This window comes from Mugil cephalus, chromosome 12, assembly GCF_022458985.1.
Source record: "Mugil cephalus isolate CIBA_MC_2020 chromosome 12, CIBA_Mcephalus_1.1, whole genome shotgun sequence".
Taxonomy (NCBI): Eukaryota; Metazoa; Chordata; class Actinopteri; order Mugiliformes; family Mugilidae; genus Mugil; species Mugil cephalus.
This window is the reverse complement of record NC_061781.1, coordinates 24436060-24450915: the sequence shown is the minus strand read 5'-3', so window position 1 is coordinate 24450915 and position 14856 is coordinate 24436060. Positions and strand designations below refer to the sequence as shown.

At 41.6% G+C, this 14856-nt stretch overlaps 2 protein-coding genes across 2 annotated transcripts; both read right to left on the bottom strand.

The window, feature by feature from the left end:
• Positions 1 to 1504: 1504 nt before the first annotated feature.
• cops8 (COP9 signalosome subunit 8) lies at positions 1505 to 11608 on the bottom strand. The gene is made up of 7 exons (XM_047600904.1): positions 11452 to 11608; positions 9830 to 9900; positions 9542 to 9590; positions 8181 to 8313; positions 3215 to 3322; positions 2936 to 2998; positions 1505 to 2117 (listed from the first exon to the last, which is right to left on the bottom strand). Exons 1-7 carry the CDS (start codon positions 11521 to 11523, stop codon positions 2038 to 2040), a joined length of 576 nt encoding a protein of 191 aa, XP_047456860.1. The 5' UTR covers positions 11524 to 11608; the 3' UTR covers positions 1505 to 2037.
• Positions 4888 to 6759, bottom strand: trim63b (tripartite motif containing 63b). Its single transcript, XM_047600903.1, has one exon. The coding sequence runs from the start codon at positions 6558 to 6560 to the stop codon at positions 5511 to 5513; it is 1050 nt and encodes a 349-aa protein (XP_047456859.1). The 5' UTR covers positions 6561 to 6759; the 3' UTR covers positions 4888 to 5510.
• Positions 11609 to 14856: the final 3248 nt, after the last annotated feature.

Here is a 14856-nt window from a genome sequence, read left to right as displayed (position 1 = left end):
GGACCTGGCATTCATTCATGTGGATGTTACTTAGACATGTAGCCCCCACCTAGACCAGACCAGACCAGACCAGAACCCCCCACAGCTGTTTTGGAGAAACTCTTCCTCTTTGTACACCAATCAGGTATAACATTATGACCACCTTCCTAATATTGTGTAGGTCTCCCTCGTGCCTCCAAAACAGTTGTGACTCATCAGAAAATGGACGTGGGTCTTCTGAGGGGGGTCCTGTGGTGTCTGTTAACACGATGTTGTTAGTGGGGGGGTCTTTGAGGGGAGGGGAGGGGCCTCTGTGGATCATCCCACAGATACTTCATCAGTTTGGGATCTAGAGAATTTGGAGGGCAGGTCAACACCTTGTGCTGTTTATTTATTTAATGTTTTTTTTTAGTTGTTCCTAAACTGGTTTTGTGTATGTGTCATTGCTGTGGGGTGGGGGTGTCTGGTCTGGTCTAGGTGGGGGCTACATGTCTAAATAACATCCACATGAATGAATGAATACCAGGTTCAGAAGTTTCCCAGCAAAACAGTGAATTGATACAAGATAATTGATGTTATTTACTTCACCTGTCAGTGGTCATAATGTTGTGGCTGATGTGTGTGTTCTGCTGTGATACACAGGTGTCAAATAAAAGTGAAAAATAAAATAATATTTTCTTAAGATTTTTTTTACAGGATATTTTACTAAATGTAAACATTCTCGTAATTTACTTGTTCTTCTTTGTACTAAAACTAAAGGACACAAATCTCAAGTTGTCATTAGTTATTGGTTATTATGTTGTCATGTTACTGGTTTGGCCGGTTTGATAATCTGAACCCACCCGCCCCCCAGCTCTAATGTGAACCTACCTGGTTTTCTGCTGTAGCTTCACGCTGTTGGTACACCCCCTAGGGGTTCCATGGGGGTACTGCAGGGGGATTTAAAAATCTTTGGTTGATTATACATTTTTCTTTAAATCTTTCTTTCTTTAAATACACATTAACATGAATCCAACATATTTTAGTAAAGGGGTAAATGGACTAGCTGAGACCTGTCACTCTAAGCTTCCTGTACACACTAGGCCCCACCCCTAACACTGCTGAGCCAATCACGAGGCTGCATATTAGACGCCAACTCTGTCAAGTTCCCCACAATTCGATGAGTCTAATCAGTCCCCAGGTGAAATTCAGAAGCACACTGTAATATTAGCAGAAGAGATGCAGACGTTTAGGATTATGGAAGTTGCACCCACGTATTATCTGAAAAGCTTAATATTGAATGAAGAATGACAATGATGTATATTATAAGGACCAGGCATCAACCACTCAGGATGCGTAAAAAGAAAAAGAAACAAAAATAAAAGGAGGACGGTGAAAAATGGAGAGTGGTAACTATGAATGAGTGGAGGATTGGGGGCATCCAAGGTGCCTCCTGCCCGGGGGCCCCAGAATATCTTGACACAGCCCTGTAATATTCAACACCACCGACTGAGCTCTTTTGAATGAAATAGAATAAAAATAATAATAAATTAGAAACAGCAAAATATTTATTCACCAGTCAAAACATAAACTTCAACATATGAGGTCTGAGGACTGAACTCCACACGGTGATGCATGCATGCCAAGACTCCTGGTATCTGATGACGTCTGTTTCAAGGCACCCTTTAAGTGCTAAAACACATGGGGGTGTGGGGGGGTGTGGGGGGTGGGGGGGGACCATACATACAGGTTGGTGGATTTCATTGATAGATTAGCAATAAAAACACAGCAATGACAATCAGAGCCTTCCTTTTAAACCAGGCCTCAATCTAGACATCGGGAGGAGGGCTGGGACAAGCAGAGCCCCTGCAGAGATATGAATTAGCAGGGAAGCTACATTAGCTATTGAACATAAATAGGCATATCTTGCAGCATTCATGCGAGATGATGGTGTGTTTCGGTTGGTACATCTTCATCGGGGAGTGAGACGCTGCAGGAAAGACAAACAGTCCACCCAGACTTCTGTCCTCTCTCAGTACCAAGCGGGTGAACGAGTGTGGCAGTGGTCGCGGTGGGTTATCAGTTCTCGAGGAAAGCCACGTAGTCAGTTAGTCTGGCCAACTGCTGCTCGTTTGGCACCAACGAAACAGGGGGAGGATCTGTCGAGAGAAAGAAGAGAAGGGAAGGGAAGAGAAAGGCAGAGGAGACGATGAGTCAGAGCGGGATTCCTCGTCGCGCCAAGTGCCATCGATCTTACATCTCCCAGCTACAGCTCACGTGTTCTGACTCCGGGAGAGCGCACGTTTCAGGTTGATCACACTATCGACATCTGCGCATGAGCTCACGGCTACTTGTTTAACGGCGCTACCTGCAGAGCCTCCAAAAAAAAAAAAGAGCCTACGACTCAGTCTGCCCGGAGATCGTTACACAACTTTATATTCATTCCGACCCCAAAGGATTTCCTGTGCGAGATCCACTCTACGAGCAGAATCAGCCGAGCGCTGTTTAGCTGCAGCGGCGCTGCCGAGGCAAACACGCGAGAGAAATAAAAGCAGACGAGTGGATTTTAATGGTGGGTGGGTTAGCTGAGGACATGTGCGCAGCAGATGCTCCAGTAGTCCACTGATTACAGGGAGGAGGACGGGCCGCAGCCTCCTCCTGGTAGGTTTGCATAAATCAACAGGTCCTTTGTACATGTCCTCAAATCAATGCGTCACCCTGTGACCTTTCGCCTCATGGATATATGAGAACATCAAGTGAAAGAAAAGAAAAGCGGCAGAAAAATTTGGAGCAAACCAAACATCATTTTCTAGGAAAAATAAAAGCCCTACTTTCATCAGTTTTATGTGTGTCTAATAAAACCTAAGAAGAGAAACAGCAGAGAGGTGGTGCAGGGTTATTATTATTACTACTACTGAGAAGAAAACCATTTGGGCAACACGTGGGCCCAGCGGAACAGAACAAGACTGCCACCTACCTGGCTTTTTGGGCATCACCATCCTGGTGTTAGGGTCTGCCTGCCAGCCCTGGGTCACCACACCTTAGGACAGAGGAAGACAAAGACTGTGTCACACTCTTTAAAGTTTACCACTTGATTTATTATGACTAAAAATACATAATGGCTTGAATTCTTTACACACAATGCCCTCGTTCAGTAACGATGTTTGATTCTTTAGGTGAGACACGAGTAGGTAGGTGTTTAAACTCTTACCAAAGACAGACAGAATGAACATTTCCGAGCTAAATCCAATCCTACCTTTTACTGCCTCCTCCACAGAGTAGCCAACGAAGGCGGCGAAGTCGTCCGCCGTTATGGAAGTGTAGGCCTGGGCCACGAGGCTGTACGCTCTCTGCCGTGTGCTCTCTGTGAAAAAAACATCAGATAGGTGCATATGGAGCACATGTGAGTTCCATCCATGCTTCATGCTTCTGCTTCTACTTAAAGCGCATACAGCACAGGGGCAGCAACAAGTCGCTGTGATCTCCCAGAAACAGGAAGAGTATGTCATGAGCAATTAATCATCGGTGATGGATGGTTTATGAAGCATAGGATCAGCAGCAAACACGTGAGAGGATGTTTTGGTAGAATCGCGTGAAACCTAAAGGTTTGCACGGTGCTTCCGTGATTTTCCTGAGCTTGCACTTTTTTTTTTCTTCTTTCTCTCAAGTTTGGAATTCTGTGTGTTTGACAAGTAGCTTCCTCTCACTCCAAACAAACACACGAAACCAAAAATAGAACATAAAAAAAAAAAAGACTCTGGCTTTAAATGGTGTCAGAGAATCTTCTTTTTGAGCAATATGAAATGCCACGATCAAGGATACTTAATACGTCTTGTTAAATGAAGCATGCTTCAGATAAATCATGGATGTCGTATGCAGGGTAGTGCTGGCTCATGTCTGCATCAGCAGGTGCTGGATTTGGCTTAAAAACCCGACCAAGCAGAGCTATTTATCTAGACTGACTTGCCGCGCTGCAGTAATTGTGGGGATTACTGTAAGAGTGATGGGGCCTCGCGACAACATACAGTACACTGACATGCATTTGCTGCTGCTCCTGCAGCTATCGCGTAAATGCCTCAGGGTTACGGCCTTTTGGGTTTTATAGCCTAGCAACGGGTTATGTGTATCAACAGCCACTCAGGCCATGCTGCAGCTAGCAGCACTAACAATAACAACTGGGATGAGAAAAGACAGCTGTGCAGGGGAAGGCCGGAGATTTGTCAAGAACGCTTTCCCATTCTTATTTCCATAGAGCGTCCTGGCCTTGCTGCTTTTGTACAGGTCTAAAAAGAGACGGAGCTTCGAAGATATGGATTCAGAAATCTGTGTCAACATTGTTTTGTTGTGTGTGGGACGTCCTTGAAGATCCTTCGCCTGCGTTCGCTCATGGTTTTACTGAAGTTATGGCCGTAGAGTTACATGTGAAGTTCTTAAAACACCACAGGCTGTGAAACAGACTCATGAAATGTGGATTGAAAGAAATGTTTTGTTGGTGACTATTTATACATGACTCAATTTATGACTCATTTAATTAAACAACGTTTTTTTTTTGTGTTTGTAACAACTGTCTTGCGTTTGGCTGCAGATGCGTGTGCACCAATCCCAGCAAAGCAGGTCATCTCAAGGGGCTTTCTGTAATTCAGTCACAAGCAAGATGTGTATTTTTACCGTGGCCTCTTGACTGCCAGCAGATGACTGGTGTGGCAAATGGACCTGCCTTTTCTTAGCATGGCCTTCTGACACTTCAGTGTTGGGCCGGGAGGTGCTGAGCAAGGCATCCGTGAGTGGGAGGTGGACGGTTTTATAGAGGAGAAACAGGACCTGGCCTGTCCTTCCATGACGGTCTATTCGGGGGGCTGCTATCATTTCTCACCCTCTCACCTCTTAAAAATAGCCCTCACTTTTCACCAGCAAAGGCAAAGCAGACAGGACAGGGCAAGGGCTTTTATTTTTAAATACAGACCATTGGCAAGTCAGAGCAGCAACAGATAGGGAAACAGTTTGATGGAAGCACTCCAAGGAAATCTATAAAGGTCATGACAGGTTTTCTCCATTTTATACCCACTTCATTAAAAAAAAAAAAGAAAAAGTCTTAAATCAGGTCAACCAACATCTCAAGTTGGTGTTTAATTTCATGCAGCTTTATTCCACTAAAGATAGACTTGGTAATCACAGGTTAGATAATCACCAATTTAAACACAAACAAAGTGAGAAAGAAAATGAACTAAAACTACTATAAGGCTACACATGAAAAAAAAAAACAACAATGTGCTTCAGACCATCTGTATTTAGGTTTCTCTACGACTATTTTCCATTTTACTGACTCAGAAGTACAAAAGTATAAAAAGAAATTAAGAAAAGGTACGAATACGACATTGAAATCAAATATTGCACTGAAAGTCTGGGCACGCCATCTTAGCCCACATCCAACCTAACCTTATTTTATTTCCTTCAGTATCAAATTCAGAGTCCTGATGATAAACACGTCCCTATTTTTTTTTTTTAAAAAAAGCACATATTAAATTATAAGTCCACATCTACTTCAGTTTTCATTATTCTTCCTCCTCCTCTTCCTCTTCCGCATCCTCAAACTCATCATCTTCACCACCGCCCGTTCCGAAGTCCATTTTCGAGAGGACTGCCTCGACGTGCTCTGTCGCCAAAGTGAAGTGGTCCATCTTCTCGAAGCCCGGCTCTGGCCTGTCTTCCCCCAGTGAGGATTTGGCTGCATCTTTGGTCTGCGTGATGAGGCCCTTAGCGGTCAACAGGAACTCGGCGGCTCCGCTCTGCTCCAGCGCCCTCACAGCCGAGTCTGTCAGCTCTGAACTCGCCTGCAGCCGCTCGCCGTAGCGCTGAGCTAGCGCCCGCAGAGCCGCCACCTTCTCGTCTTGCTCCTTCCCAATCTTTTCCAGGAGAATGGTCTTGCGCTCTTCGAGCACGGCGTACAACAGGTCAAAGCGCTCGGCCAGGCCTTGCTTAGCGCGCTGAGAATTCTCCTGCACGGCCCGGCAGGCGTCTTCCATCTGGTTGAGCAGAGCCTGCAGACGCCCGTTGCTGGCCACCAGGGTATCGATAGCATTACTGAGTTCGCCCTTCTGGGTTTGGTAAATACTTGCTAGAGGGGCCACTTCGCAGTCCTTATGCTGCCCGAACACTTTGCACATGGAGCAGGTGGGCGCCTGGCAGGTCACGCAGTAGATGTTGATTCTCTCGTCTTCGTGTTCTTGGCACATTGGTTCCTTGGTTTCTTTAGGCTTCAGGTTGGTTTCCGTGTTTCCGCTGTTGTTCACCTCCTGCTGCTGCTTGTAGATGTCGATGATATTTTCCACCAGCAGGTTGCGCTGAAGCCCGTGCACGCCGTGGCGGTCGAGGACGACCTCGAACCGGCAGGTAGGGCAGCGGAAGACGCCTCCGGAGAAGCGATATGGGTTGCGCGAGTCGTAGAGGTCGCTGGCACAACTGCGGCACAGGTTGTGTTGGCAGGGCAGGATGACCACGGGCTTGGTGAACATATCCAGGCAGATGGGGCAGCTCAGCTGCTTCTCCAGGCTATCCATCGGGCTGGGAGGCCGAACCATAGATCCTGTCCTCTGAACGTCCATAATGAAAGAAACAAAAAAAAAAAAAAAGCCTCTGTCTAAACCTAGACTACTAAGTTTTCCAATTTCCCAAAGCAGGAAAGTCAAAGCTTTTTAACGCCCTTAAAGTGGAGAGCAGACTCCAAGACCTTAACCTCTGTGTGCGCCGCTCCTCGTCGAATGCTCGTATCTATTCTGGTTGAGGGCTCGCAGCCGTGTCCTTTATATCAGCCCCTCACAGCTGATGACATTTGATCCTTTCCACCAAAGGGGAGCAAACATTCCTGCCCGCTCACTGGCCTGGGATCTTTTCACAGAAATGGACTCTCCATACCAAGTGCAGCATGTGTCACATGTCCCAGTGGGCACTGTGTCCCCTGTAACACTGGCAGAAACGAAGGGGCCGAGCAGACACAAACAGGCTCCATGTGACTGAGGAGGCCCACCTGAGAAGAGCTCAGTGTAATTGGTAAACAAGTCGGTGTCAACATCCTGCGACTGTTGTTGTTCCATTTTGTCTTAGATTTGATTTGTGTCATATGTCTAGTTTGTTTTCTAAGAGGACTGATGTTTTTAAACACCTAAACACCTAAAAACCTGGCTCTTTTTTCCCCAGCTATTACTGAATGTATTTTAGAGGCTATTTCTTTTAACTATTTATTGACCTTTTTGTAGATTTGTGGCACTTTGAGATTGTCCAAATGAAAAATAATGTAAAATCTATTTTGTTTTCTAGATAGAGTGAGTCACATACTCTAGATATTAACATTAAAATTTAAATCAGCCACAATAATTAATAAATCACTGGTTGTATAACGTCTATATTTTGTATGAAAAACATTTTCTCGGTTTCGTTTCAGATGAAACAGATTTTTGATACATTGGTAACTTAAAAAAGCGTCTTTTAGCCCAAATAATAGCAACATGAAAGAGCTGTCAACCAAAACACACAGTAAACATTCATTCACTTCTTAAAGTCTTCCATTTCATCATACAGTAAAACGTGTTCATTTAGCTCCTCAGGCACCAGTGTACTCATCGTAAGAGGTTATCAAGTGTCGTGTGACATACTGTGCGTCAGCATTAACAGCAGATCAACATGAAGTGGTGTAAACATGAGGGAGAAGCTATTCTTAACCTGTTGCACAAGGAGACTATCATATGATACAAACGCCACAACAATGGAGGCCGTCGTCTTTATTCATCTTTATACCCAAATTCACTCTTTCAGCGTGAGAAGGTGGATAAAAAGAAATATTTACCTGCTCTATTTATTTCTCATTATGAGACAGGCTCCTGTACGTACAGTAGTAGAGCCTCGTGTATGAAAACCAGCCTTCACGTTAGGGACAACGCACGCTGCTGGAACTTGGAAAGTTCAGTATAAACACTGGAATTTTTCCCCCTTAATCTTTCAACATGTTTGATTTCTCTCCTGCTCGACTGCATCGCAACTGCAACTGTGTTCAGCTGGTGCCCCCTGCTGATTGTAATCATAATACCACACAGAATAATTGTATATGTCCTTTTCATTTCACTGGAAGTGAAGTGTAAAGTCTAAATCACATCCACATCCTATTAATCTGAAATGTTAAATGTTTAATGAGAGTAAACAGTCAGAGAGGAGTTTTCTTTTGTTCTTACCTCGAAGGGCCTCCATGACCGGAAGGATATTCTCTGACCACTGGAAAGCTGCGATGGCTGTGTAAATGCCTGGAAAGTCTCGCTGCCAAATGCGCTGGCCAACAGCCCAAATAGCTGCTAATTCAGGGTTTGCCTGTAAGTAACAAGGAATGTATCACAAACAACCCTTAGTATGCTACACTTGGTTTTCTGGTTTTCATAGTAATGTCAAGATTATTTAGTGCTTTAATTGTCTTATCTACTTTACTTTGCTATTTAACCCTCAGGAGTCCAGAGTTTAATTGGGCATGTTTGACTACTTCAGGTTTTACCTTTATATTTCATGTTAAAAACGATTTACATTACCTTGTTTGGTTTCATTCTTTTCAGCACAACCTCACGTGTCATTTTACAATTATTTTTTTTTATTTTGACAAACTGTACGAACACATTGGGCCTAAAACCAAACTAAAACCGCAAAATCCGAGTAGAAATTTAGATTTTTCACTGTGAAAACCACAAACATGTTTAACAAACCTTTTTTACGACTTAGAATGTAAATCTAAAGTGTATAATTTTTGTACAACTGCTTGCAAACATTTACAAAACTATAGGAAAGGGTTGTTTTTTGTTTTTTTTTTGAGGCTGGCTAGCAATTTCCACTTGCAAGCATTTTGCTTTTCATCGTTTCTCCTGTGCATCAACGAGACTCAGTGACGCTGTGCCATGTGATTTAGACGCACCGGTGCTTCCAACAAGATTGGAAGACGAGTATCTAACAATTAACTGATAATTACATCATTCTATTTCTTACTGACCTTAGTCACCTAAAAAGGAACAGACAGTGTTGTGAGACAGCATCCGAGTAATCAGATAAGTCAAGATGCCAATTAAGGAATTATTACTTATCTAATTTAGCTTTAAATTAAGTTGGACTTGTTCAGTGTTTATCATGGTGAATTCAATGTAATCTCATATCACCTTGAACTTTAGACTTCTGTCATATCATCATATCACCACAAATGTTCAACGTTGTAGATGCCTGCAGCTGTAACTGGATGTTGATGTGAACTGTATCTTCTGTTAGAAACTGTTAACTTCTACATGAAGCTAAACAAACATGATAATTCCATTTAACTGTGTTTATATGCAGCTACCAATCAAAATTGTCTCAAGACACTTTACAGAACTCAGACCTAAGGTAACACCATGAAAAGAAAACCTCCCGTACGGGGGAACCCGGCTGCACGAGGCCGGGGTAGAAAAGAATGTGATGCATGTGTCACCTAGTGCACGGAAACAGATTTCCTTACACATGGGAGCAAATGGTGGTTCAGCTCAAGTAGACATCAGCATGTGGCCATATGTCTTAGCACGCTTACCGATTTTATCGCTTGAGGAATCCTTTTCCATAGATACCTGGCGTTATTCCTGTGGGATCAACACAAACTAGTCAATGCATGCATTAACAATAATTTCACACAACAGACTTCAGCTACTTACAATAGATTTCTACAAAAATATAAATTTAAAAAAGCAGTGATGGGGACAAACAGTCAAGTTATTGCTTTATCCGGGAGCAGACTGTGTATAGGAAACTCAAAATCAGATCTCACTCTTAATAATGACTCAGAGACAGATTCAGAAACAGACGCACACAGTTTACTTACATGTCATTATTAAGTAAATAGAGTGCCAGCAACTGAGCGTATACTTGAGGTGTTGCAATGCCCCCTGGAGCCTGTTGAAAATAAATGCAGGAGCAATGTTAAAGGTGCAAAGCAAAGCATGGAGATATAAAACATTGTATTGCTTCCATAACCCCCCTCCCTTTTTTTACTTTATCTTAAACATTATTCGACAATTGATGTGAAGTAATGTAATGTTAGCTACATGTGTTATTTTCATTAGCTCCTGCTAAAATTATTAATGTGGTCATAAAGTCAAAGTTTAATTCTTTAGTTGCACATCTGCACAAGCCACAACAGTGGAATTCATTTCAATGTCTTAAGCTCCTAAATAATGAATTAATCCAGGGAAAAAACAATGAAGGACGAAGAACGAGAGCTTTAATGAGGGATGACCGTAATGTATCTGGAACACATTCCTGAAACAAGTTACCACCGCACGTCAGAAGCTGTGACAACTACTTACTTTTAAAATAAAATAAAATAACAACATTGGTTAAAAATAAATCAGACATGTACTCATATACTGTTATTAATCTGATGCCTGTTCTCTGGGTTCTTGGTTCATTGATCTTTTTGTAATTGTGGGTCAAAATGTTTTGTTATAATAGTGTTTGTTTTGATATCGTCTGCCTGTGTCTTTTCTGGGTTTGTTTTCCTTGTGATTGTCCTGAAGGTTTTAACCAAAAGGCATGAAGCCTTCGCTTATTAGGGCCCTGAACTCTCCAGTCTACCTGAATCTGCTGAAACCTTCAAACTGAATCTTAAGAATCTTAAAACGTATTTTTATGTTCTGGTGTTTTTATTATTATTTGCTATTCTTTGGCTTTTTCAGTCACAACTTAAGAGACTGGTGTTCTTTATTTGACACTGTATCTTTTTATTTATGACTTATAGTTGTATAGTTGTTATCTGTATCGTACTTACTTGTAAAGCACCTTTGTCTCAACTCAACTGTTGTTTGAAATGTGCTATAGAAATAAATTAGTATGATATTGTATGATATTAGGCTTTTTATCATTATTCAGGCTTTTATTTTGCTTGTTTTTATCTTTTTTTTGATTCTAGCTCTTTTCTGTTCATAACTTTGTGTTGCATATTATGCATGAATCGTGGTACATAAATAAAGACTGTTATTATTGTTATTATTATTACCTGCCTTAGGCATATATGCCAAGTGCGGCGCATTTACACTGATGCCTAATGCACCAATGCTGACTACTGTTCAGAGTGCCAATTAAATTAATTAATATAAGAAAATAATTTAAATGAAAGCATGCGGTGTTAGCCGTGGCTATGTTTACTAACACAACCAACAGATTGTGGCTAGCTAACCCGCAACAACAATGTTAAAACTGTCAGTAACTGCAACCCAGCTTCATTTTCTGACATCGTCAGTACAGAACAGGTTCATTTAAATGTAGCCTCGAGAAAAAGAAAGTCCTTTTCAGAGTGACAGAAAGTTAAAGGAGCTTTAAATGTGTTCGCTTGTTAGCCACCATGCTAACCTGAACTGCTCGTAGCCAGCTAGTGCTACGACGCCTTCAGGGACCTTCATAGTTCACACGCTCAAAGAAATATAACTTTCACAAACACGGGCTCACCTCGAGTTCCTGAGCTTCACTCTGCTCCAATAATTTATCAAAATTTTCCTCCATAATCACAGCAGTAGGCATGGTGATGCCTAACTGTAGCAGCGGACACTTCTTCTACTTCCGTTGTCCTTCTTCTTCGTTGGTTTCAGCAGTCTAGAGCCATCCCAGGCGTGTTGCTGCCCCCTACTGTTCCCCAGGCGATTTCTCTTAATGTTTAATCATAATGGAGCGCTACGGAAGAGTATTAAGAAAAAAGAGAGAGAAAGTATTTTTTTTTCATCATGCACTTAGAGAAAAAAGTCGAAATTTTGAGGAAAAAAAATAAATACAATATCGACAAAAAGTCGACCTTTTGAGAGTAAAACTTAACAACAAGCGCACTGCTTCTACAAAATGCCTTGCAGACAGTTAGATTAAGTGGTTAATCTATATGATATTGTATTTCAACTTTTTAATGTCATCTCTTCTTTCTCAAACGTTATTCATCAATAAAGCAGACAATCAATAAATAAATTAATAAATTAAAAAAGAGAAAAAATCATTAAAAGCAATCAATACAAAAGAAAAACAATAAATAAAAAATTAAAACAATTTATTTCTGGTAATTTCAAAATTCTGTTTCAACAATGTTCATTTATTTTCCTTTTTCATTTTCTGTTGCTGGAAACAGATTGCTGGTGTGTTTGGGTTCAAAGTTTTTTTTTGCCCGTCCCTGGTACCAGGTCAGACGAGTTCATGCATCTGTGTCTTCCAGGCTGGATTACTGTAACTCATTACTGTGTGGCTCCAAATAGCTCTTTAAAAAGCCTCCAATTGATTCAAAATGCTGCAGCAAGAGCATTGACAGGAAGAAGCGAGAGAGATCATATTACTCTTGTTATAAAGTGGCTCTGTTATTGTATCAGGACTGTTACAGGGCCGGGACCCTAGAGGGCAGCAGCACACAGGACAAGTGGCAGATAGTCTCCTAGGAAATACCGCTGGCAATGCATCTTTGGGGCACAGATTAGTGATAGTTTGCATGGAGGCTGGTAAAATACCAGATCATCCCAACGGTTCGATCTCAAAGTGCAGGACTACTTGTGGTTTCAAAAAGTAGAATGTGAGGTGGAGCTTTCAGCTTTCAGTCTCCTCTCCAGTTTAGGTTCAGGAGGCAGACACTCTCTCTACTTTTAAAGTCAGGCTTAAGACTTTCCTCTTTTAATAGTCAGAGCTGGACTTAGCCATCCTTTAGTTATGCTGCTGCAGGCCTAGGCTGCAGGAGGACGATTCACATCTACATTACTGGCGTTTTTTCTTGGTGTATTTTCTGATGTTTTTACAACAACATAAAGTTGTAATATTACTATATTCTAATGTTATTATGAGGTGGAGGCTTCAAATGAGCCTTCCCCTGCACTGTTTCATTATTATTTGTCATATTTTATGTTTTTTCTTTAAAAAAATGTGAAAAATAAAAATTTTGAAACTTGATAAAAGCTTGATGCTACTCTCTTGTCTCTCACATACTTTCTTCTCTATTACTACTCGTGCAGTTCTGTGCTACAACTCTATAGCATGTTACCTGTTGTGTGTTCGTCAAAGCTTATGCCATGGACTTGTTAACCAGTTGATTAAGTCATGGTCTTTAGGCAAACCGTTAATTAACCCACTACAATGTTTGGTTTAATGATGATAAGCAAATATACCGTTGGATTGAACATAGCTCTACTTATAAGTGACAAGTAATGGAAGTGACAAAGTGGAAGTGAAATTTTGTATTAGAAAATCTATTAAAGAAATAAAATAAAATATGCATTTATTGCATTTCTGTTTTTGCATTTTTTCGATAAATGTTATCGATTATGTTGCCTCCAAATTTGTAGATCATTGTTTTATTAATTTTTCAGCCATAAACCTGTTCATCCTCAAGAGTTTTTTTTTATAAACCAGTGTAAACTAAACCATCAATTTTGTATTACTCTACTTAAGTATTTCACTACAGTTCAAGAATAAATATTCTACTTTTTACTTTTTAATATTATCATTTAATAAAGAACCTATTATAGTTTTGTATTGTCTCTTTGTACTGTGGAAATAACAGAGTTAAAACTTGAGTAAATACATAAAAATAACAACAATACTAAAGAACTTGAGTAAAAGCTCTGATTATATCATAGCCAACGCTTTACTAAAAACTCCTACAGGATCTTTGCCTATTTTTGGACACAACACTTGACGCTGTCGTTTGTAATCTCACACAGCTGTCAGCAAGAAGCAGCCTCACAATATCTCACATCCAGCTTCACCCAGAAGACGCCTCCCGCAGTAATGGCTGCCAGGTGTAATGACAAGCGGGGCCGGTGACTAGACATGGCAGCGGAGGGGGATATGAGGGAACGTCTCGACACCGCGCTACACAAAGAGAACACAAAGAGCTGTGGCTAATTACAGCTGCTGTCAACGGGCCTCATTACAGATGCAGCGCGGCTAATGGAGGCCTGCTCCCTCTGCATTCTGCACACATTATTTATGGAGCCGCAGCACACAAACACTTCCACATCAGGGAGTTGAACAAGTGTTTTCTTTTGACCGGTAGCCAGACGGCTGCTGTAATGATTTCATTCTGCTTTGAAAGTAGCAGGATCGTAAACTAAAGTACCAAAGATATTGTGGTCTGACCCTCCTCATCACACCACCACTCCTTACAGTTACTGTCATCAGGAGGAAAACATCTACAAAAAATCCTTCATTCCATCTACAACAACCATCCTGAACACCCTGAAACAGACACTGGATGTTTGAATTAACTGCTACTTTTCTTGTTTTTGTATTGTCCTTTTTGGAAAACTGTCTTTTATTTGGATGTTATTTTTTTTTACAAGTACCACCACTTGACCATATCTAAGGTAACAGTAAGAGATGTTCCTTGTATCCTAGGAAAGCAACATACACGACCAACCTTCACTGTCCACGTGCATGGAGAGAAGAGACGTATATACATAAGAAGAACATCCTTCCTCAAGCTCAGGTCCTCTACCATTCTCACCTCAACCTTGCTGCTCCTTTAAGTCTTAGTACTTCCCGGTCTTTTCTGCCTTCTTCTGCTCTTTGTCCACCACCACTACGTCCAGGTTGGTCAGCGAAGACCCATCAACCACCTTCTGTGGTGTGGCCCATTGAGACTTGGATGCTTCTATTCCATTACTGGGTACAGATATGTTCCTGTACACCATCCCGGCCACTTGGCTGGCTGTGCCTTTACATGCACGCTGAGCGTCTAGCATCTTCTGAGGATATGATCTGGACATTGAGACATTACCTGCAGCTATTCTGAGGATTCACACAGTTTTAGTGAGAGTTGTGGACACAAAACTGAGACCTAGAACTAAACAGACATTGCAAATGTCCAGTTGTTCACTACTATACATTATT

Bases quoted from the DNA above. Each gene is read 5' to 3' on its own strand.
- trim63b (XM_047600903.1), bottom strand. From the start codon at position 6,560: ATGGACGTTCAGAGGACAGGATCTATGGTTCGGCCTCCCAGCCCGATG.
- cops8 (XM_047600904.1), bottom strand. From the start codon at position 11,523: ATGCCTACTGCTGTGATTATGGAGGAAAATTTTGATAAATTATTGGAG. The intron at 8,314-9,541 runs GTAAGCGTGCTA...TGTTACTTACAG, and splicing joins TTCCTCAAGCGATAAAATCG to GCAAACCCTGAATTAGCAGC. The intron at 2,118-2,935 runs GTAGGTGGCAGT...TTCTCTCGACAG, and splicing joins GGTGATGCCCAAAAAGCCAG to ATCCTCCCCCTGTTTCGTTG.